The 24,663-nt window shown below is 49.1% G+C and overlaps 1 protein-coding gene across 1 annotated transcript; it reads right to left on the bottom strand.

Moving 5' to 3' along the window:
• Positions 1-17,171: 17,171 nt before the first annotated feature.
• Positions 17,172-21,487, bottom strand: CPLANE2 (ciliogenesis and planar polarity effector complex subunit 2; the record flags this gene model as incomplete). Its single annotated transcript, XM_080921705.1, has 5 exons — positions 21,371-21,487; positions 18,633-18,785; positions 18,010-18,134; positions 17,602-17,738; positions 17,172-17,421 (listed from the first exon to the last, which is right to left on the bottom strand). The coding sequence occupies exons 1-5, from the start codon at positions 21,480-21,482 to the stop codon at positions 17,172-17,174; spliced, it is 777 nt and encodes a 258-aa protein (XP_080777831.1). The 5' UTR covers positions 21,483-21,487.
• Positions 21,488-24,663: the final 3,176 nt, after the last annotated feature.

The following is a 24,663-nucleotide window of genomic DNA, read 5'->3' as shown; positions in this document are numbered from 1 at the left end:
TGAGGGAAAGGCTGGGTGTTCCTCAGGGTCTCTCCCCCAAAACAACAAGTGTACCTCACTCTTTTATTTAGCCTTTGTCCCTCAAGTCTATACGTGCTCATCTGGGTAAATCACTCAATCTAAAGTAGGAGAGCTGGTACCCACTTTCTAAGGCCAATACAAGAATTTGCAGCAGTGCACAGGAGATGCCTCAGATGCAGGACATGGTGAGCCTTGTCATTGGTAGGCGGCCCCTGAGTGTTATCTCCTCAGTCTTTGGTGGAGGATGGCTTGGGCCAGCAGCCAGCAGGAGGAGCAAGTAGAAGGGGACATAGTTAGCTTCTTGTCCGTCACACGGGGCTCCTTTAGGTATAAGTACACACTCTAGATGCCCTTGGGGACACACCCGCCATGATTTATAAGGCCAAATAAACAGAACATCAGAACCTGAGGCAGAAGCATCTTAATTAAGACCTCAGAGAAGGATGAAGCTAAGGGTCTTCTGGAATACAGGATAAAGAAATTGGGCAGGGGGTGGGCGGGGGGAGGAAATCAAGGGGCTCTGCCTCCACTCTGCTCAAGTGGGGGTAAAGTTATGGCTGGAAGGGGGTTCCAAGCCAAGCAGAGCCCCAGGAAGGGGACATGGGAGTGACCTGTCAAGCTGGGATGTTAGCCCAGTAGCTTTTCAGGATGCGGAGCACCCAACATTGGTGATTTGGGTTCAGAGCTGGGTTTAATACTCTGTAGCACTTCTCTGATAATAGAAAAACTAAATGTCTCAGGGACTACTGACTTCAGGTAGCTGGGTACCTAAGATATGATCCCAGGACAGACTAGGGCTCTTGAGTCATGGGTCCCTTTGAAACCAGGTCTGAGGTCCTGTGTTGACACTGAGCACCCCTGTGGCTTTCAGCAAATTATAAGCCCATCCTGTGGCCTTGGCATTCTTCTGGGTCAGACGACCCCGAGGTCCCCCAGAAGCCTCCTCTGAGAAACCTGTGCCACAGGTGTCTCTGCAGGCTGAGAAGAATTGGCAAAGGCCAAAGAATGGTCTCTACTCGTTAGAGAGGGCAAGCAGCCTGCTTAGCGAGCTGGCAAAGCATCCCTAGGTACAGCTGTTTTCTGGGACAGTACCCTCAGCCCTGGTATCCAGACCTCCCTCCCTGTTCAGTGCCCTTTGGCTGCCTGCTCAGAGGGACAGGGACCTTGCCAGGATCCCTTCCTTCTTAAAGGGACAAAACCTAGTTGGAGGTCATGGCCAGAAAGGGGGTTCCAAGCCAAGCAAAGCTCCAGGAAGGCAAGAATGGATCGAAGCCAGAAGCAGCAGGCAGGCAGCACAAAGGACTCCCTCGGGACACAGGAAGGGGAGGACGGTTGCTGACCGAGGGCCCTACCTCAGCCGGGGAGCTCCTCCGTCAGGTTGTTGGTACAGTCCAGGGCTCCGGGCCACCCTGGGGGCAATGGGGTTGTGGCCAAGTCCTCAGAGGACCATGTCAGCATGGCTCCAATGCTAGGCAATGTAAGCTTCTGGGTATTGTGTGTGGCAGGGAGGGGGGAGGCGAAGGGGAGGGAGCCTTGCAGAGGCAGGCGGCTGTCTCAACGTGTCTACTCCCCGCCCCCCCTTCCCTAGAACCGGTTTGGCCAGTCAGGTACAAGAGGGGGCTGGAACAATGGGAGTCCTATGCCTCCCAGAGGCTCAGAGGGACCCCAGACAGCTGCCTAAAGATGGGGTTAGCTGGGTTCTGCTCCTAGGAGGTGGGCCACCTCTTCTCTGGATCCTCCCAAATCCTAGGTATGGGTGGGGACTTTGTGGCAGTAGAGGACATCCTGGAAGTTTTACAGAGGAACCTCCAAATCTGGAATCCCTTCTCAGGGGTCCTGAGATCTCCCCTGTGGGCCCCTCCCTCACCCCACCCCCCCCCCCCCCCGTGAACCACATCTGTAAATTAGGAACACTCAGCTGCATGGCTAGGGGACAGAAGTCAGTCCTGAAAGTTAGCCACCTTCACTGTGGCCACTCTCCACCAATGGCCCCTTCCTGCTGGAACGACCAGCCTCTAGGTTTCAAGCATCTGGGTCCCCAGTGAAACCTTCACATAGAGGACAGCCCACAGGGAGTTTTAGTAAGGTTGACAGCCCAGCTGAGGTCAAGGAAGCCTCTATCGGGATGACAGGGTGGTCCATGATCTGTGCCAGGCACATGACTTCGCAGAGCCTGTGGAAAAGGCAAAGCTGCTTTCTCCCAGTGGGACCTGCCATGTGTCTGAGCATCTTGTGATTGGCAAGTGGGTGCGATCCCAGGAGGATGGACGGTAGGTGTGGGGATGATACCTACGGTGTTAAAAGTCTGCACGTTTCTTTTTGTGTGCAAAGCATTTCACCTGCATGTGTCCACCTACTGTGTATCCATGACCCTCTGAAGCCCACACTGTGCGGGCTGTCACTTAGCAGGTGAGTACATGAGGCTTGTGCCCCTAAACACGAGCACCCTCCCATCTGTGAGGTCCTTCACCTCCTCCAGACGGTGAAACCGAGGCTCTAGGGGCATCGATGGGGGTGGGGGTGGGGGGGTGCGAAGAGATGGCTCAGTGGTTAGGAATACTTGCTGCTTTTGCAGAGGAGCCAGACTCAGTGCCTGGTACCCACACGGTAGCTCACAACCATGTGCAAGTCCAGTTTCAGGGGGCTCTGACACCTTCTCCTGGCTTTCACGGACACTGGGCATGTATGTGGTACGGATTTTTATAGACATGCAGGCAAAATACTCATACACATAAAAAAATAAAAAATGAATAAGTCAAGAAAAAAGAAAAAGAAAAAAAGGAAGGCTTGTTTACATCCCTAATCACTGACTGGTGAGCTGGGGAGATGCCCAGCTGACCTAAGTACCATCCACATCCTTTCCCCCAACCCCCAGATTTGGTATGTGAGGACGATCTCGGGACGACACTGTCCAGAGGGAGTGAGAGAGATCGAACTGTGTCAACATTACATAAAGAGCAGGAAGAAGGCGATGTGGAGAAAAACACGCCAACCGTTTATTCCTCCCAAGAGGCACTGCCCTGACCCCTCGCTGGAAACCAGAGGGCTTGGACCTTGGGTCGGGAGCAAGGCCGGAAGCCCTAGAAAAAAGCTTAGGAGATTGTGCCTCTGTCACACCGGGTGGAGCAGGCTCTCCAGAGCTGAGAAGCTTCCCTAGAAAGTTCAAGGTAAAACGGGGAAAGTCGAGGGCTGGACTATTGTAGGGAACCTGACCAATCCCCGCTCTACTCCAGAGGCTTGAAAGGGAGGAGCCAGGGCGTGGGGGCAGGTTAGGAGGCGTGGTCAGCCAGATGTGAGTGGGGCCAGAGTCCGAAGTCTTACTGACCTAAAGCAGCGCCTCTTGGTGGATCGCCAGGACCTCTCCTTGAACTTGGTGGGTACCACAGCGGGCACATTCCACTGGCGCCAGGCTACCAAAGGCAGGAACTGGGGAAAGGAACCAGAGGACAACTAACCTTTCTGTTTAGTTTTGTCCAGACAGAGTCTCTTATGTAGCTTAGACTGGCCTCAAACTTGCTGTGCAGTCGGGGCTGACCTTGAGCTCGATTTATAGCCAAGGATGACTTTGAACCCGTGAACCCATGTTTCTACCTTCTGAGGTGGTTAAGAGAACTGCTTGTGCAGAGGACCCGGGTTAGGTTCCTAGCACCCATTTGGTGTCTATAATTCCAGTTCTAGGGGATCTGACGCCCTTTTTGGGTCCCCGTGGGCACTAGGCACACATGTGGTTGAATACACGGGCAAAACACTCATACACATAAAAATAAAATACGAAATTTAAAGACGGTTTATTTTACACTGTACGAATGTTTGTTCGGATGCATTGACTGTGCACCATGTGCATACTTGGTACCTACAGAAGTCAGATGAGGGGAGCCCGTGGAAAACTGGTGACACAGAGTTGTGAATCACCATGTTGGGAACCTAACCCAGATCCTCACAAGAGCAGCCAGCTTTCTTAATTGCTGAGCCGTCTCTCTGGATCCTTGACAATGAATGTTCACATTGACCTTGTCCTAAATCTCCTACAGCTGGTCGGCCAGTGTCAGAGCCTGAACTGAACGATGTTTGCAAATCCCAGACAGACGCTCAGCCTACCTCCAAGGGGATGACGAAGCCAGATGCGCGGCCAGCATTTTTTCCAGTAGTTGAGGGCGAGTTCCTTCGCCGGTAGTGAAATATCTTGGACTTAGGGGTCTTAAGAACTTCTCAGATGTGGACTCCGAGTTCTGCACTCCTGCCCCTTCCCTCCCTTAGAAGTTGATCCTGCGGTTTCAACCCGGCCGACTCTGAACTGCTCAGTAACTAGACCGACTCAGCTTCCTGCGGTTCCAGCTAGGTCCCTCCACTGTAGTCAGAGTCTCACCGCATCTAGGTTCAAAGCTCCTCCTCTCCCATGATCAGCACCTCCTCCCCTCTTAGGCTCACCCCGCCCCGAGCCAACTCCCCCACCCCTGCCCCCGCCTTCCAGGCTCAGCACCCCCGCCCCCTTCAGAGCCGGCCCTCTAGGCTCAGCACCCCTCCAAGGCAGGCCCCGCCCTACCTAGACATTAGCACTCGGCCCTCCCAGGACCTCCCTGGAATGCTTCACCCATCCGGGACTTAGTACACCGCTCTCTCCCGGCAGGTCGGGTCCCACCCAAACTTAGCCCAGTGGGACCTACAGTCGCTGCCCACCTTCCTCCGTGCCACCTGCAGGGTGTGTGTGTGTGTGTGTGTGTGTGTGTGTAGTTGCTCTGGATGAGAGCCAGGTGAAAGGCACAGGCACCAGCGGGAGGTTGGCAGATCCACTCAGCGGGCTGTGATAGTCTTACTGGTACCAGGGGCGTGGCCAACAGAGGGAAGGCCTTCAGGGACCAATCCTACGGATCTCGGATATGCCCTATTTAGGTACAGATTTAAGCTCACACTAAGATGAATTTTGACCTGAGATTTGCTCCAGAGATTCTGACTTGGCCCCAGGGGAAAACCTCCTATGATTCTGCTTAATCAACATAGCGATAAACACTGCTGTCCTGTGGATCAACTCTCATCAGAAAAGCTTCTAGCATTAAATGGGGAATTAACAGAGACCCAACCACAGCTCTCTCAGAGACTTAGGGGGACTCAGCCCTAAACGGAAGATGTTTCTCATGCCCTCAAGGTTCAGGGATTTATTCCAGAGAGTGGGTAGAGAGGCTGTAAGAGCCAGAGGTGGTAGATGAATTTTCCTGTCTCGACAGGACAGATAGAGGCACTTATGAACTCCCAGAGACTGGCAACATAAGACCTGCACAAACTCAAGCCAGATAAAAACCCCATCGTGCAGAAAGTAAAGTGGGTACAAATTCCTGCCCCTCACCAAGAGGCTATTCGCAACTGATGCTGGTGGGAAAGGGGAAATCGGTTTCCTTCAACGGAGTGACATGCACCAACCACACTAAAGAGCCTCATGCTCAGAAACAGTTGGCCAACACAAACCTGACTTCAAGGTCTTGTTCAAGGATAACTCTGTGTAGCGCTGGCTTGCAAGACCAGCTTTGTAGAGCAGGCTGGCCTGGAACTCAAGAGCTGCCTGCCTCTGCCTCCCAAGTGCTGGGATTAAAATCGTGCGCTGCCTCCACTACCTCAGCTTGTTCTGTTTCTAAGAGAAAGAGCGTGACGTTTGGTGGGTAGGGAGGAAGAGAGGAGGAGGGGTTCTGGGAGGGATGAGGGAAGGGAAAGAATATGATCAAAATATAATGTGTAAAGTTCTCAAAGAATAAATAAAAAATTAGCCCGGGTTGCGGTATAAATGTGATCATCCATCATGTGGGATGTCTGATTTAGTGAGAAGCTCACAGACAGAATCGAAAATACTTAAATAGGCGGCTGGAGAGGTGGCTCAGTGGTTAGAGCACCGACTGCTCTTCCAGAGGTTCTGAGTTCAATTCCCAACAGCCACATGGTGGCTCACAGACATCTGGGATGAGATCTGATGCCCTCTGCTGGTGTGTCTGAAGACAGCTACAGTGTACTCTATTCATGGAATAAATAAATAATTCTTTAAATAAAGAAAACACTTAAATACATTAACTATATTTTAAAGAAAAAACAGAAAAGCTGGGCTTGCAGTGGGTGTTTGACAGCCATGTGGATGTTGGGAATCCAACCTGAGTGTTCTGGAACAGCAGCCAGTGCTCTTAATCTCTGAGTCCCCAATTCCCCATCCTCTCTCTCTCTCTCTCTCTCTCTCTCTCTCTCAGGATCTCACTATGCACTAGCTGGCCTGCAATGCCCAGGTTGGCCTCTAACTGACAGATCCACCTCCCTCTGCCACCTGAGTGCTGGGATAAAAGCTGTTTCCCTGGTCTATTGCCCCTCCTTCAAACTTGGCCTCTGCCTCCTCCACTGACTGTTTCCCTTCCTCTATCAAGAATTCACCAAGACCAAAGGGTAGATCATGGCCTACATTTGGATCAGTCTAAGCTGGATGTCCTGTGTCCTCCAGGCCCTTAGCCTCCAGTTAAATTTCCACCCAGCTGCTGAACACAGGGAAGACTGTGATAGAGATGGCCCTGAGCACAGACTCCGGTGTGAGAGGAGGAAAGTGTCTGGTTTCCTCACACGTGCACTCTGCACACACACTCAGATGCACACAAGCATACACACACATGAGCACACACAGGCACACAAGCACACACACACATACACATGAACACACACAGAAGCACACAAGCACACACACACACACACACATGAACACACACAGGCACACAAGCACACACACACATGAACACACACAGGCACACAAGCACACACACACACATGAACACACACAGGCACACAAGCACACACACACACATGAACACACACAGGCACACAAGCACACACATACATGAACACACACAGGCACACAAACACACAGAGGCACACAAGCACACACACACATGAACACACACACACACACACACACACACACATGAACACACGCACAGAGGCACATGTGCACTTATATAGACATAGAGGTATGCACACAGAGGAGCATGCACACAGAGGCACGTTCATACACACACAGGAACACACACAGAGGTATGCCCACATGTCACATGACCGGGCCACTGTTCATCCATCTCTAGCCTTTCATCAAAAAGCCTTCACACTCAGTGACTTCATAGTTGTCCCCAAAGTTGCTGTTTGTGGGCTACCTGAGGTCCCAGAGCTGTGCCAGCTACTGCTTCTGCTTCCAGAGTAGAGAAGTCAGATAACGGTGCCACCGTAGCCTGTGCCAGGAATTGCCACTGTGATTCCCCTAAGTCCCTTCAAGGTCGGCGCCATAATTAGTCCCCTCCTCATTACATTGGGGTTGCTGAGATGTCTTGGTGGTTAAGAGCACTGTGCATTTGTCCAGAGGACTTGATTTCAATTCCCAGCACCCACATGGCAGCTCATAACGGCCTGTAAGTTCCAGGGGATCCGACACCCTCACACAGACATACATGCAGGAAAAACACCATCCCCTAATGTTGGCCAAGTGCACGTGATCCAAAACTGGAGCTATAGGTAGCCCTGCCTCGGAGCTCCCAGTTCCTATTGGGCACGTACTCATAGCTTCACAAACTCCATTTTGATATATATATATTTTTTTTTTGAAAGAGGATTTCTCTGTAGCCCTGACTGTCCCAGAACTCACTCTGTAGACCAGGATGGCTTTGAACTCGGGGATCCACCTGTCTCTTCCTCCCGAGTGTTGGGATTAAAGGCATGTACCACCACAGTAGTCACCTCATACATAAGCTCTTATCTGGTGATCTGCACACAGTCACAGTGGTGTGGACCTGGCTGTTTCAGGCTTGAGTGTGGTACAGCAGGTGGCGACACTGCCAGCCTAGGTGTAGGGCTGGGCTGTTACCTGGACCTATCCATTGGCAGACTGGGAGCAGCTAGAGGATGCCCACCTAGAGCCTGGATGAGTACTCCTGCCTCCCATTACCCCAAGGAGTTGCCAGCGCAGGACTCAACAATGCCGAGACCATAGTAAACATGACACACACCAGGAAAGTCATGTTTGTGGGAAGATTTGGAGCAACGGGGTGGGAGGGGCTTTTGTAGAGGAGGGTGGGCCACTAGGGTCCTGGACACTCAGAGGACTCAGTCCTCCTAGAACAAAGGAACCAACGCCTTCTGCCCATGAAGAATTGTGCAGCAAAGCAGGTGTGTATGGGGGCGGGGCAACTGCATTGTGGGTAATAGGGTTCTTTCCTTCAGACCTGTTCAAAGTCCTAGGCCAGCAGTGTGGTCAGAGCCATAGGCACGCCTGCAGGGAGAGCAGCAGAGAGACGGATGCCTCAGTCTTTAGATGAGGGTTCCTGGAAGTGTGAGGAAGACCGGAGCCATCTCTTTTTGGTTTTGGTGTCATTTTCAGAGGGTCTCACTATGAAGCCCTGGCTAGCCTGACGCTGGCTACATACACTGAGCTGGCCTCAGTTTCCCACAGATCTGCCTCAGTTTCCCACAGATCTCATGCTAATGACCTATGTCCCTACACCCGGCCTCGTCTTTGGTCTGGTACGGCTCGTCTCCTGAGGGTTACTTATGAGTCTACGGATGGATGAATGATGGTGAGTGAGTATGTTTATGAAGATGGTGGGCAGTTAGGTAGATCGGTGGAGGGACTGGATGGGTGAATGGATGGTAGGTGGATGGATGACTACGTGGGTAGCAAAGGGCTCGAGAAAAGGCACGTGGCTGGGCAGGAGGCTGCGGAACCAGGCAGGCAAAACACTAATTCTCTCTAAGGGAGGATAGTGGGTGGTTGGATGGAGGAGTGGGTGAGCGGCTGAGCAGATAGAAATCCGGTTGGATGGTTGGTGGATACAAGGTTGGAAGGATGAGCAGAAAGGTTCACTAGCGAGTGTTGTTGGCTGACTGTGCACAAGTCTGCAGTAGACACCGGCTGTTCCGGAGTGAGCACACCAGACGAGCTCTGCGTACTGATGGAGCTGAGAGCCCCAGATGTCGTTCCTACTGAGGGACAGGCTCTATGAGGAAATGACTGTTACCTGGAGTGGAAACTTAAGGGTTCTTTGGAAAGTTGGTTGGATGGTGTTTTGCTGGGGCAAACACGTGAAGGAACGCTTCGTTAGAGGGGACACGGGCGAAAGGCTAAGGCCGACAGGTGAAGGAACATTAAGTCAAAACAGACACAGGAGAGAGGATGTTCTGATAAAGCAGGCACGTGGAAGGACACATAAAGGATTTTTCGGCTAACAACACGCATGTACTGGTCTGCCTTACATTGCGTAGTTGAGCATCATATGTTGGGATTCCATAGAACACACCAACAACACTTCTGGTGGTGTGCGGTAGTTAGTTGTCACTTCCAAGGGTTTGGGCTCATGCTGAGGCAAAGCACGTGAGGGACGTGTGATGCTTGGAAAGTATAAATGGGACTCCATGGAGCGACAGACAGAGCTCGGCTTGCTGGACCAGTCAGCTGTGGGTCTTCATTGATATTTGCTTCCTGGAGAGAGCACAGGTGAGAACTCCTGGTGTTCCTCCTGGTCCCTCCTTACAGCTGGCTGGAGAGATGGCTCAGCGGTTAAGAGCACTGACTGCCCTTCCAGAGGTCCTGAGTTCAGTTCCCAGCAACCACATGGTGGCTCACAACCATCTGTAATGGGATCTGATGCCCTCTTCTGGTGTGTCTGAAACAGTGTACTCACATACATGAAATAAATAAATCTTCTTTTTTAAAAGCCCTTATCGGGGCTGGAGAGATGGCTCAGTGTTTAAGGGCACTGAATGCTCTTCCAAAGTTCAATTCTTCCTGAGTTCAATTCCCAGCACCCGCATGATGGCTCACAACCATCTGTAATGGGATCCAATGCCCTCTTCTGGTGTCTCTGAAGACAGCGACAGTGTATTCATGTAAATAAAACAAAATAAAAATCTTGAATGAAACAAAGAAAGAGAAACCTTATGAAGGTGGTGGTGATGTTGAAATCTACATTAACATCTGAGGAAAGAGAATTCCAGCAGAAAACAGTACGAAGGCTCTGGGTGTGAGTGAACGTGTTCTAGTCGAGGGGCCGGTCAACGCCAGAACAGTCAGAGGCCAGGAAATGGGGTCTGGCAGGCTGCTGTGTGAGGGTCTAAATGGATCGTCAAGTGTGTCCCATACGAGCACACAGAGAAGAGGGGCAGGAAGAATGTAAGGACCCAAGGAGGGGAAGGCACGCTGTGAAAAGCTGTTCTGTGCATGACCTGGCTGTTGCACTCAAGAGCCCACTGTAACTATGGTTACCGGCACTAAGCCAAGCCTGTAAGACCACTGGACTCAGTGGGTTACAAAAAAGGGGTATGAAGATAGGACAGGGATGTCCTGGTAGGCGGGTGGGGCGAGTTAGGGACAGGCAAGATCAAGATACGCTGCATTCGTGCCTGAAGCGCTCAACGGATAGAAGCTATTCTGAAACGAAACAGTAGCAAGACCACAGCGAGGGCCAACACTACTGCACCTAATCTTGGTGCTGAGCAACCTGAGCTTTACCTGGGTAGAGGGCATGCTGCTTTCATCTCCCCCGGACAGGGTGTCAGCTGAGCGCATGCGGACCACCAGTTCTTCTTCATCTTCCTGATGATGACCACGCCTTAAGCATCCCTCAGTCTTCCTGAGTGCTCCCTTGACAATGTTCTAGCTCCCATCCTTTATTCTCCCCGCCCCGCACCCAGTTTATCCCTTTGCTGATTTGCCCTGACTCTAAGCCCCCGCCCCCAACTCTGCAAGCTCCTCCCTCCCTTAGTCTGTGGGTCCATGTTTCATAGTTGTTGCGCAGGGTTTCTGGGGGGCTTGACGGAGCTTAGCCCACTGCCGGACAGGTGCTAGGCTTTAGGGAAGCACAGAGACACCACTCTCGGGGTGGGGAAACAGTCTGAGATGTGGGAAAGGTGAAGCTGGTATTTTGAATCCTGGGAATTTAGTAGCTGCTAGAAAACCTGCACAGAGAACTCGGGAACTAAGTAGGGGCCAGGACCATTGGGGGCCCTTGGGCTGAGGACAGTGTCTAGCCTGGGGTTGGAAGCTCCAGCTTAGTCCACTGGCAAGGGTAGCAGAACTTATCTGGGGCTGCAGATGGGCCTTCTGCAGGAGACTTAGGCAGCAGCTCTGCAGGTAAAGCTCTTCTGCGTGCTCCCGGTGTTTCTTGAGGAAAGAGACAGTCCTTGCTTCCAAACTGTTTTTTGGCTGTTCATTGTGGAAAATGGTTGCCCACCCACTTCTCAGGGTGGGCCGGAGATTAAATACCTTTTCCAGGGAGGAATGTCTAAGGAGAGCTTATTGGCTAAACCCTCAGGGCCTCTAGGTACCTCATTAGTGTGGAGAGCTCTGTTCTGGGCTTACATGACCACAAGTCATGTTTCCTTATGTGGGAAGTGTGGCAAGTGTTCTAGGCCAAGACTCAGACTCGCTATACCTTAGGAAGTTTCCTGGCATGGTCCACCGTCCCACACTAGTCTAGACCTGGCATGCTAACACATTAGGACTGGCCAGGCTGGCCAGGTTAAGATCTACGCAGGCCCCACCCAGGACTCAGCCATGGCCTCCTGGTGGCCTGCCCGGTAGCCTCTACATATTCTAGACCTGTATCCCAGTGTCCTGCTGTGGGGTCCTCTGCTAAGGTCAGGCTGCTGGAAGAAACTTGACTCTTATGGCCAATGAGGGAGTGGGGATGGGGGAGGGGCAAGGAGAAAAGAATGAGGGAAGGGGAAGGAAGGAGGGGGCATAGCAGGGAAGGAGAGAAAGGGGAGGTGTCTCCCCTCCTGCCGGGTAGAAGATAGGCTTGGCCCACTAGCATAAGGGCTGTTTGCATCTCTGAAACCTTGAATGCCTTTGGAGAGTCAGTTGTGTTGGATGGTGTTTTGGTAAGGCAGGCACATAAAAGCGGCCACTGCTGACATGGCAACAGCCTCACCCCCAAAAGGTTATCAGACCCGTCTCTCTGGCAAGAGCAATGGCCCATAGCAAAAGAAAAACTGCAGGCACTTGAACAACTGGTACAAGAGCAGCTGGAGGCTCAACACAGAGAAAAGTCTACCAGCCATGGAATTCTCCTGTGTTTGTTGTAAGAAAAAGAAATCAAGAAAATGGAGGATAGTAAGGGATTTAAGAGCAGTTAACAAAGTAATTTAACCAACAGGTCCTTTCCAGCCTGGACTCCCTTACCATCTCTGCTACCAAAATCACGGCTTATAATAAATAATTTGAAAGATTGTTTTTTCTCAGTACCCTTACATGAGAAAGATAAGGAAAGGTTTGCTTTCTCAGGACCTACTCTGGATGATAGTCATTCACTAAAGAGATACCCCTGGAAGAGATAAATATAGATATTTATATCTATATAAATATGTAATGTTAAATAGTCCAACGCCATGTCCGTGTTTTGTGCAACAACCATTAGAAATTTATTCCTAAACGATTCCCTCGGGCCGTCATTTATCATTATATGGATGACATTCTGTTGGCTGATTCTGACAAAGATGTTAGAGAATATGTTTAAGGTAACACAAAGAATTCTGCCATGATGGGGATTACAGATTGCTCCAGAAAAAAAAAAAAAAAAAAAAAAACAAAAAAAAACAAAGAGGAGATTCACTTAGTTACTTGGGTTATAAGAGCAGTCAACAACAACAACAAAATTCAACCAAGGTACAGGTCCGTAAGGACCAATTGCAACCTCTTAACGATTTTCAAAAATCACTGGGAGATATTAACTGGCTGAGGCCTACAACTGGACTAAGTACACGTGAGTTAAGTAGTTTCTTTCAAACATTACAAGGAGATTCCAAGATGTCTAACAGTTGAAGCAGAAAAAGAGTTAGCTCTTGTAGAACAGAGACTGCCGGAGGCATATGTGGAGAGAATTCATCTGAAACTTGATTGTATTCTGGTCATTTTACCCTGGACTCACTCTCCCGCTGGGCTCATTGTGCAAAGGGAAGATAGTAAAACATTGAAGACATACATTGTGTTTAATATTTAAAAGGCAGCGACCAGTTCCACATGGCTCCACACCATGCTGCCCCCGGTACTCCCTGGCCCCAGAAATCTCTCCCACATTAGTTCCGGCACCAGCGGGCCATCCAGAACTAACATTATATTCATCTCATTGGCGATCTCTCCTCTCTGGTGTCTCTCTCCTGGCAGAGGGCCAGCCGCGAACTCTACCCACATTCCAACCAGCCCGTCAAATTCAAAACTCTAGAAACTTGTAATTAACAATGGCTTGATCTCTGATTTTCTCAGTAAATTTTACACTCCACAAAACATCCACACCATCAACTCAGAGCCAAATGATATTATTTTCCCACCTAGACAAGATAAATCACCCTATACAAATCCATCTGTTATAAAATATTCACAACAACCTGTATCTACACAGAGCCACACAGAGACTTTCATCCTCGTCTTCCTCCATCTTGCCTCCCTGTTTCTCTCTGGCTTCTCCTGCCCTCCTTCCCAAAACTCTGTCCCTGCCTAGATAAGAAAAACTGTCCTACCATAGGCCTTGTGCCAGCCCTCCTTGCATAAAGACAACCTACAGATATACAGAAAAGATTTCTGAATTAATTATAAAAGGTAGAATGAGACTACGTCAGCTGCAGAAACAGGTCCGGCTGAAACTGCTGTACCTCTTACAAAGGCTGAGATGATGTCATTATGGGTGATTGACCAGTGAGGATTGGAGAAAGGCTTGTAGTAACTTATTGAGAGACATTAATAACAAATGGATACAGTTTATAAAAAGAATTAGATCTTTCCACATATCATAAAGAGAGCATCAGTTCCCGACAAGACCTGGCAGGTTGTAAGTCAGATAAAATAAAGAAGTGGCCAAAAGTCTATATACATAGGTTCAGAAATCAGAATTGTGTGCTATCCTTATGGTATTATTAGATTACCCTGAACCTCTCAACATAATGACTGATTCTTTATATGCAGAAAGAGTTGTTTTCCATATAGCGACTGCTGAATTTGTACCTGATAACTCAGAATTAACCCTGCTATTTATATGATGCTAACAGGCCATCAGAGGTAGAAACCATTCATTATGTGTTACTCACATTTGGTCTCATAGAGGTTTGCCTGGTCCATTAGTCCAAGGAAATGATGAAATTGGCCAGTTACTAATAGGAAATGTGTTAGAAGCCTCATGATTTAATGAGAAACATATTGATGGGAAAGGTTTAAAGAAGAAAAAAATTCCCATCACTTGGCAACAAGCCAAAGAACTAATAATAAAATGTTCCTAAGTGTTCTCTGTACAACCAAACTGTTTTTTTTCCAAACCTTGTTACCTGCTGGTAGTAACCTTAGGGGTACAAAAGAAATGACATCTGGCAGATGGGTGGTTTCCACTTTGTAGAATTTGGCAAGCAAAGGTATATGCACCACACCATTGACACATTCTCAGGGTTTCAATGGGAACAGGCCGAATGTGTAGTTACACATTTATTGGAAATAATGGCAGTTGTGGGGATGCCTGCAAAAATTAAGACTGACAATGCTCCTGCATATGTTTCCAAAAAGATGAAGCAGTTCTTTGCACATTAGAAAACATGTTAATGGCATACCACACAATCCCACAGGACAAGCAATTATATATATAAAAGCTAATTGGACCTTAAAGAGATGCTTATTGGAGCAGAAATGGAGGGTAAAACCCCCAGAGACAGACTAAATAATGCGTTGCTGACTCTCAGCTTTGTTAATGTTGGTGAAAAAGGAGCAACAGCAGCTGAGAGACACTGGGTTATTGAAAAAAACCTGAAGAACTGGGCCAACCAATATACTGTATGGCTGTGCTGGCATCAGAATGGAAACCTGCCATAGTTTTAAGACGGGGATGCGGCTTTGCTCATGTATCTACAGGGAATGAAAAGATACGGATACCAACAAAACTTATAAAGATTAGATCTGGTCAGGGAAGACCTCTTATCACCTGAGACATGAATGTTTTCACAAAACAAATAGCCCAACTAATTCACAGACGACCTCAATTACTGATTTCTTTAAAAAAGGGGAGGGGCCTTGGAGAGATGGCTCAGCGGCTAAGAGCACTGCTCTTCCAGAGGTCCTGAGTTCAATTTTCAGCAACCACACGCTGGTTCACAGTCATCTATCATGGGATCTGATGCCTTCTTCTGGTGTGTCTGAAGACAGCTGCAACGTATTCATATAAATAAAAATAAATCTTAAAAAAACATGCAAATTAACTTCAAAAGGGCTGGCCCAAGGGATCGATCACAAACAGACGGACAATACATAGACTGGGCAGACAAGGCAGAGACTGGATAGACCCAGAGGCTGCTAGCTGCTCTAATAATAAATAAATAAATGAATAAATGAATAAATAAATAAATGCTGCAGCTAGCTTTTTTTAGGCTAACCATTAACCCCAATTCATCAGGAAATAACTATAAGAGGAAGCCATCACCCCAGTCCCTTAAATTGGGGTAGTTTTGGTTGCTTGATGTGTTAAGGTTGTTATCATCTAGGGCTGTAGGTTTTTTTAGCTAAATTAAAAAAATTATTTATTTATTATATATAAGTACATGGTATTCAGACACACCAGAAGAGGGCATCAGATTCCATCACAGATGGTTGTGAGTCACCATGTAGTTGCTGGGAATTGAACTCAGGACCTCTGGAAGAGCAGTCAGTGCTCTTAACCACTGAGCCATCTCTCCAGCCCATTTTGCTTAATTATGTTTCTTGATATAAATTTAAGATTTTTTTGTTTCAAATTAAGGTTTTTCTTTGATTATTGTATTCTCTATTGATATAAGATTTTTGTTTAATTATTCTATATTTATAGACATATAAGGTTTTTGTTCAATTATTGTATATTAATGGACATATAAGTTTTTCTTTGATTATTGTATATTGATAGGAATCTATTTTTTCTATATTCTATATTGACATATATTATTTATTATATATTGATAGAAATTTAAGGTTGTTTGGTTAGAGTATTAAATGACTATACTGAATATAAGCCATTTATTGAAAATGTGACGGTTCTTCTAATTATTTCTATTGTGTATAGATTGTTAATGTCACAGAAAAGGACGATTCTTAAACAGAAATGGGGGTATGAAGTGGAAAGTTAGGGGTTCTTTGGAGAGTCAGTTGTGTTGGAAGGTGTTTTGCTGGGGCAAACACGTGAAGGAGTGTTTTCCTGAAGTGGACACGGGTGAAAGGCTAAGACCGACTCATGAAGGAACATTTAGCTGAAGCAGACACAGGACAGAGGATGCTCTGCTAAAGTAAGCATGTGGAAGGACACGTGATGAAGGGTCCTTTGCTAACGACACGCATGTATTGGTCCGCCTTACATTGCGTAGCTGCATTTGTCGGGACTCCATAGAAACGCACCAAAAAACTTCTGATGGTGTGCTGAAGCTTCTTGCTGATTCCTCCACTGGGGCTGATTGGATGCCCATTGCTGAGGCAAGGCACGTGGAGGGCACGTGATGTCTGAAGGCTATAAATAGGGCTCGACAGAGTGACGGAGACAGAGTGTGGCTCGCTGGTACAGCGGGCTGTGCAGTCTTCGCCGATCTTCGCTTCCCTGAGAGAGGCACAGCTGAGAACTCCGGGTGTCCCCTCCTAATCCCTCCTGCTGACTCTAGCCAAGGCTGAGGCCTGGCTGTCTCTGTTAGGGCGTGCCACTGCTGCTGATTCCCATTTGCTATCCTGACGCTACCGATCTGACCTGCTGGTGCATCCGTGAGATATTTGTGAGTGGACCAAGGTGCTGCTGCTTACCTGTGAGCTGAACTGCCGATTTCCAGACAACACGGATGAGAGTTGTTCCAAAGAACCATTTCTAAACAGGTCCCTGTCCCCATCCTTTCCTTCCCACTACCTCTGGTGGGTGGTGGGCTTCAAGGGAGGTTAAAGGATTTAAGAACCATCATTAAAAATAGAGTCACAACAGGGTCCATCTGAGACCCACCCCTTCCACCATACTGTGGGTACTGCAGAAGGGTAAGGGCAGTGGAGGGCTTGGAGACCTTTTAAGTCCGGAGCCTGGTGTCCCATCTTACCGCCATATGAGAGGCCTCCCTGGCCAGTCCTCAGGATAGAAGTGGGTACCAGTACCAGTCTCTACCCGAGATGCCGTCACCCTTCAGCCAGGACCATTCTCTGGGGAGCTGGGGAGCAGGCCGGCTGCCACCTGGTCCTGATACCACAACTGTTCTGCAAGGCCGTTGAGCACATGGGCTGTGTCAGCCAGCCCAGCCCGCCCATCTAGTGTCCGTCCGTCTGCCAGCCGCCGCCCTGGCACACTCTTCACCCGAAACAAGGGCAGTTCCCAGGTCTGCCGGAAGACTGTGAGGTCTCGCTCTGGCACATCTGTGTGCATGTACTGGTCAAACCTGCAGGTGGGTTAAGGTGCCTAGCCACTCCATCAGACCCAGCCTTGGCCGCCTCTCGGGAGACCGTACCCAGGGTCTAGGTAGATCCTAGACTCCCTTAAATGGAAATCTATGGGTTGGGTCTCACAGCGGGGTAGGTTCTTGACCAGCAGAGCATCCTAGGGGCCACTCAAAGGATATTTGGAGCCGATAATGACCTTGACGACCCTGGGAGCTTCGCCGGCTATACGTGTCAACTGTCCAGGAAGGTCTTCGAAGGAGGAGCGATCAGTGAAAGAAAAGAGGAACAGGAAGGCATCCGCATTCTCTTTACAAGCCTAGGGACAGAGAGGCTGCCTGGTGGAACACTGCCACAGGGCCACGTAATCATATAGGACTAGAACCCTCTGACTAGCTTCAGGGCCCCAAGAGGAATCAGTAGCAAACCCCAGACCCAGACCACAGAGTGGCTGGGACGCAATGCCTGGTGCCAGTCGGAGCCCTGCAGCCCAGCCCAGTTCTCCCGTAACTAATGTTCAAGTCAGGCTCCTGTAGACAGGATGGGTCTCTACCAACGATCTCCACCCAGAGCCCACCTGCCCAGCTCACCGGCAGCATGTGATCAAACTTCTTGAGGGCGGACTCCCCACAGTCCCAGAATTCAAAACGGAACATGACAACGCGGTCGCTGGCCTTCAGCTTGGCTGGCCAAAACACCACAGTGGTCTGAATACCTGAGGAGAATTGGGATCCACCATTTGGAAGTGAGATGGGGGAGGGGGGCTGAGAAGGGGTAAGAAGAAGAGATACATCTCTACCCTGTGGGTCATCTCTCTGACATCAAAGGCATAGTCCCTGACCTGGGAGAATCATCAGACTCAGGAAGTGACAGTCTTGCTCTGCAGAAGTCCTTAGAGCAGGCAGAGTTGACCCTCGCCAGGAGGAAACAGTTTCACTGCTTATATAGGGAGACCTCAAAGGTCCTGGGACATATGATGGATCATAAACATAACTGTGTCATGTCATGGGCAAGTCTTGAACATCTACCTTTATACCAACTAGACGCGAGGCATGTGGTCACCACCGTCTCTAGTACCAATCCAAACAACACGACTTCCCAAGGAGGAAATGGCATGATCATCTAAACCCCCCAAGAATATAGTCAGGGCCAGGTTCTTGTCCCCATCCCGGGGAAGGCCACCAAGGACGGGCTGAGGGTTAAACTCACTCACCAGTGGTCTCATGATGTACTATAGGCACCTCCAGTCCCGCCAGCTTCGCCACCAGTGCTGTCTTGCCCACACCACTCTTCCCGGACACAAAGATCTTGTAGCTGGCCGTACTGATGACCACAGAAGGGGGCAGCACTGGGCGTTCAAGCAACCCTGTGGCAAGGAGGGAGCCAGGGAGCTGGGAAGTCACTTCTGTACTTGCTCAGACCCTGGGAGAGACACCCTATCACAAAAGCTAACGAGACAGCTTGCTTCTCAGCATTCAGCGATGGCCCCACAGAGGCCTAGGATGCACAGAGATGTTCTAGGATCTCATAGCTGACCTGCTCACCATTGTCAGCTGCTCTAGAGCTTTGCTGGGAGCGAGAATGACATACTCCTCTGGTCACGCCTTGCTGTTAACACATAAAACTCTGGGTGTTGGAGCTGGAGAGATGGCTGAGAGGTTAAGAGTACTGACTCTCTTCTGGAGGTCCTGAGTTCAATTCCCAGAAACTACATGGTGGCCCACAACCATCTGTAATGGAGATTCAATCCCCTCTTCTGGTGTCTGAAGACAGCGACAGTGTACCAGCATACATGAAATAAATAACTAAATCTTTAAAAAGTAATCGTTTAAAAAAAAAAAACAACACTGGGTGTTTTGCTTGTATGTCTGTCTGTGTATCATGTGTGTGTATGGTGCCTACACGCCAGATGAATGTGCTGTATTCCATAGCACTGGAGTTACAGACTGTTGTAAACTACCATGTACGTGTTGGGAATCAAGCCTGGGTCCTTTGGAAGAGGAGCCAGTGTTCTTTAATTCCAGGCCACACTCCAGCCCCTCATCCTTTTTCTTCTTAAAGTGAATTATTTACAAATCATGGTCACCTGCCATCATTAGTCCAAAACTTCACATGTGTAAAAGATAACCCATGGGAAGTTCATATTAAGCATTTATTTATTATTATGTTTCTTATGATGTGCGTGGGGGTGTGCATGTCACATTACACATGTGAAGTTGTAAAATTTGTTTTTTCCTTTCCACCTTATGGCTTCCGGGGACCCCAGGCTGCCAACCTTAAGCAGCAAGGACTTCACTGACTGAGCCATCTCACTGGTCCCCAAGCACGAAGGTCTTTGTTGTTGTTGATTTTGTTTAAAGATTTATGCATTTGTTTTGACGAGTGTCTCAGTTGGTGAATGCATAATGCACGCCTGGTGTCTGCAAAAGCCAGACAAAGGGGTTGATTCCCTGGGTCTGGAGAGATGGGCGGTTGTGGTCTGCCATGTGGATGCTGGGAATTCAACCTGGGTCCTCTTAACTGCTGAGTTCTCTCTCCAGCTCTTCCAGGATCCCAGTTTTAAGTTTGATTATGATTATTATTTTTTTTAAAGACAGGGTTTCTCTCTGTAGCCTTAGCTGTCCTAGAGCCCACTCTGTAGACCAGACTGGCCTCGAACCTTGAATTCAGAACTCGTGGATTTGACTGCCTCTGCCTCCCAAGTGTTGGGATTAAAGGCATCTGTCACCACCTTCTGGCTTGAATTTTTTTTTTTTATTGATAATGTTACTATTCAATCTGGATTTCTTATACATAAAAATATGGTATCTGACAATCTCTTCTTTCATAGGGAAAGAGGAGCAAAATTATTTTCTGCTACTACAAATAAATCCCCTAAACCAACTTGCACATAGGGGCTGGAGAGATGGCTCAGCGGTTAAGAAGAGCACTGGCTGCTTTTCCAGAGGTCCTGAGTTCAATTCCCAGCACCTGTATGTTGTCTCACAACCATTCCCTCTTCTGGCCTGCAGGTTTTCATGTAGACAGAGCCCTCACATACATAAAATAAATAAATAGAAAGTTGAATAGGCAGGGCATGGGGATGCACGCCTTTAGTCCCAGCACTCCAGAGGCAGAGCCAGGTGGACCTGAGTTCAAGGCCAGCCTGGTCTACTGAGTGAGTTCCACGTCTGTGAAGAGAAACAGGGAAACCCTATCTCGAAAAACCAAAGCCATAGCATTTAAAAATCATTATGTCTAATCTTTACACACCAAGAAAACTTTGACTATTTCCATGTTACGTTGTGTTTTACTTGTACTTTATGCTTATTGTAAGTAGTAAGATTTCAATGCATACTATCAAATCTTTAAAAAATCAAGTACTGACAAAAATATATTCATATAGTTTTATGCAAAAATGCTTTTAAAAATCTGTACAAATCTCTGTTGTTTTAAAATAAAGTTTAAAAAAAGAGAAAAAGAAAAAAAAAGAAAAACCAAAACTAAAAAGAGAAAGAAAAGAGGAAAAAGTTGAATGATTGAGCACGCTTTTAATCCCAGCACTTAGAAGATAAAGGCCAGGTGGACCTCTGGGTTTGAGGCTAGCCTGGTCTACACAAGTACTGCACACGCAATAGCCAGTACTGGACACACAGTGAAACCCTGTCTAAAACAAGGTTGCAAGGTTGCTGTGCAAAGTGCCCAGCAGAGGGCCTGACCTCAAGTGAGGGCTCAGTCAACAGCATCTCTGGTGACCATTGCTGTTGGCAGGGATGGCCTGTTTCCATGTTCCTGGCTCTGTTGGTGGAATTAGCTTTAAGGAGATTTGGGGAAGGGGGCCTGAGACTAGAGGGAGGCTAGAGACACGGCACCCAGGAGGAGTGTTGTGGGGCAGGTTCCACGGACCTGTTTCTGCCGCCCCAGGGAGTGTCAAGAGTACACCGGTGGCACGTGGGGCGGGGTGGTGCTTACCAAACTCTCGCCGGCGATTCTTGCGCAGGATGCAGGCTAAGTACTCCTTGCCCTCGACCGTCTCATGCCAGTCTGGGACAATCACCGAACCGTACATGGGAGGTCTGGCCATGGTTGAGCACGTTAGTGAGGTAAGGATGTGTCCGAATACTGGGAGTAGGAGTGGAGAGAGGGGTAACCGTTATCCCAAGGAGACCCCGTGGTCCTTAATCTCTCTCTGGGTCTCCTTTGGATCCTGGATCCAAAGGTGCATTTCCATAATCTCATTCTTCCCCATTGCTCTCTGGGGTACTAGCCCATCCTCATCCTGGGAAAGGTATTTCCACAAGCCCCCTCTGCTTTATCTCCTTCCGGGCCCCGCTTCGCCTCTACTCCCTCAATTCCGACTCCCGGGACCACCAACCTTCTCAGTCCCCTCCAGCAGGGTGACGGATCCTTTTAAAAGCCCGCCCTTCGTTTCCGTCCTGCTAGCAGAGCCTGCTCCCGCCAGGCCTAGGCGCCGTCCGCCAAGCGCATGTGCAGAAATGTTGCCCTGGCGACGCAGGCGGAGGAGGGGCTCCTGAATTCAGGCCGGTCTTTGTGGGTTTTGCAAGGTCTGCCGCTCCTTCCCCAACCAGGACCTTACTGGGCTTTACAGAGTGTGAGCTCATATTTTCCCATCAGACATGATCATCTCCCCCAGGAAGGAGGCCCGCCTCTCAGTTTCCTTTGCTACAAAGTGGACATTATTTCTTTTTTTCCTTTCCCTTTCTGTCCTCCTCCTCCCTCTCTTCCCCCCAACCCCCTCTCTTCTGAGACAGGGTTTCTCTGTGCAGTAGCCTTTACTTCCTGAAACTCGTTCTGTAGATCAGGCTGTCTTTGAATTCATAAAGATTCCCCAGCCTCAGGCATGTGCTACCGTGTCTGGGCATTCGCCCTCACAGGGTTCTTTACAACAGTGCTGGGTAGCACAGCTCAGCAGGTTTTTATTAACACCACGGCCTCATCAGTCCAGCTCAGCAGGTCCAGAGTCAGAGACCTCTGGATTGAGACGTCAAGGGACTTCGTATGAGGTCTGAATAAAGAGCCGTTTGTTTACTAATTGATCTGTTCATTCCCGTCATTCAACAATGACCAAACCCTAACGGTGTGCCCAGCGTCTGGCTGGTTTTGGGGAAGCCAGGGTGAGCCAGATGTCCTGCCCTGGGACAGGATGCTCCAGCCTGGACCTGTGAGCAACCCCAAAGATGGCAGCTCAGTAAATGTCTGTGAGCTGGACAACATGAGGGGGTGTCTGAGACACTCTGAGAGGTGTCTGTTACCTTCACCAGCATCTTGGACGGTGCCTTCAAGGAGGGACAGCCACCTGCTTTGCAAGGAATGAGTTAAGAAGGCTCTGTGAGGGCTGCTTGCCCTGGAATCTGTGGACATTCATCTCTAAACAGTTTTATGTCTTTGCTACTTACAGACGAAGTAGCTGGAGCCCAGGTAGTTGGTGGAAAAATAGACTCAGAAGCCTGGGTTACCTGACACGCTATTTATCCAGTCAGATTGGGTTCTGGGTTTTCAAGACTTCACCCTCTCACCTAGGAGGTACTAGGGAAGGCAATAGCAGCAAGGGGGCCACAGACCCACAGGAGGCAGAGGTGGGGAAGGGAGGAGGGGTGCAAGAGAGGGATGCACCACTCGCTGCCTTACAGAAGAACAAGGGGAAATCCTTCCTACTGGACCCTGTGGCTGGAACCCATTGTGCACGCTCCTGGGATGAGCTCCCTTCCGTAGTGCCAGGAATCTACCTGCCCAATCAGGATTGTCCACGGACAGCTCCCTCCACAGACCAGGAACACTTAGATCCGAATTGTCTTTGGGCTTCTAAAAGCCAGCCTTTGCCCAGGTCTGGCTTGTGGGAGACATGAATCTGCACATTGAACACATGTACTGTAATGTGATACATGTTACAATTCTGATAGCACCATAGACTGGGGGGCTCAGACAACCGGGAAGTATTCCCGTGCAGCTGGAGGCTGAATAACCAACCCCACTGTGGGGTGGCTTTTGGCCACTGACTTCCTTGTGTAGTGAGTGACATGGCCTCTGCTCAGTCCCCTGCTGTTTATTTCCTTTTTCGGAGACAAGTTCTGACTTTGTACTCCAGATTGGCCTGGTGAACTCCTGATCCTCCTGCCTCAGCCTCTTGGACGCTGGAATTACAAGTGTGTTCCACCGCAACAGCTTCCGCTGCTCACCCACCCTCTTTCTTGTTTCGGTCAAATGTACCGACCTGATATCATGACAACCCTCCGGCAACTGGACGGATAGTTCCCCTGACTGTGGGGAAAAGGAGGTGCGGACCAGAGAAAGAGGCCGGTGAGGTGACATCACAGCCAGTGGGTGCAGCATGTGAGTGGTCTGGCCAGAGGTGGGCACTGTCAGTCATGGATGGGTGGAGTCTCCCTGGTTACAGAGCAAGCAAGGCCTTTGTTCCCGATGCTCCTTCCACCTGCTCTTTTCTGAGCAGCTTCTCCACAGTCAGCTCCCAGCTGAGACGTGCCTCTCCTAAGGCCTTCTGGGATTCGTCAGGCTAAGGGGTAGTCGTTAGTCTCCACAGGTAAGGGCACACTTCCTGCCAAACCTGATGATGACCTGAGTTTGATCCCTGGGGCCCACATAGTGGGGAACAACAATTCCTGAGACCCACATGATAGATGGAGAGAACCAACGCACGTGTTATTTCTTGGCTGTGGCATATGCGAATCTATGAAACACACATACTCAGATACGAAGAGGCCCACACAGAGACATACACACATACACATCACAGAGACACATATACAAAAAAGGCATACACACACGGACACACACAGATACACAGAAACATACACACACACACACACACACACACACGAAATAAGAGAGGCTAAAGAGATGGCTTAGCAGTGAAAAGTGTTAACTGCTTTGTCAGTCTGTCAGAGGACCGGATCCAAGCACCCACATCTAGTGGCTTACAAATGTGTGTAATTCCTGCTCCAGCGGATCCATCACCCCCTTTATTAAACATTAAAAAAATTTTATGTATATGAGTACACTGTAGCTGTCTTCAGAAACCCCAGAAGAGGGCACCAGATCTCATTACAGATGGTTGTGAGCCACCATGTGGTTGCTGGGATTTGAACCCAGGACCTCTGGAAGAGCAGTCAGTGCTCTTAACTGCTGAGCCATCTCTCCAGCTCCCATTACCCCCTTTTAGCCTCCAAAAATATTACACACACACACACACACACACACACACGCACACACATACTAAAAATTAAAGA

The sequence above is a fragment of the Micromys minutus genome, assembly GCF_963924665.1.
Source record: "Micromys minutus genome assembly, chromosome: 9".
Classification (NCBI taxonomy): Eukaryota; Metazoa; Chordata; class Mammalia; order Rodentia; family Muridae; genus Micromys; species Micromys minutus.
The sequence above is the reverse complement of the archived record's forward strand: the minus strand, read 5'-3'. Positions and strand labels throughout refer to the sequence as shown.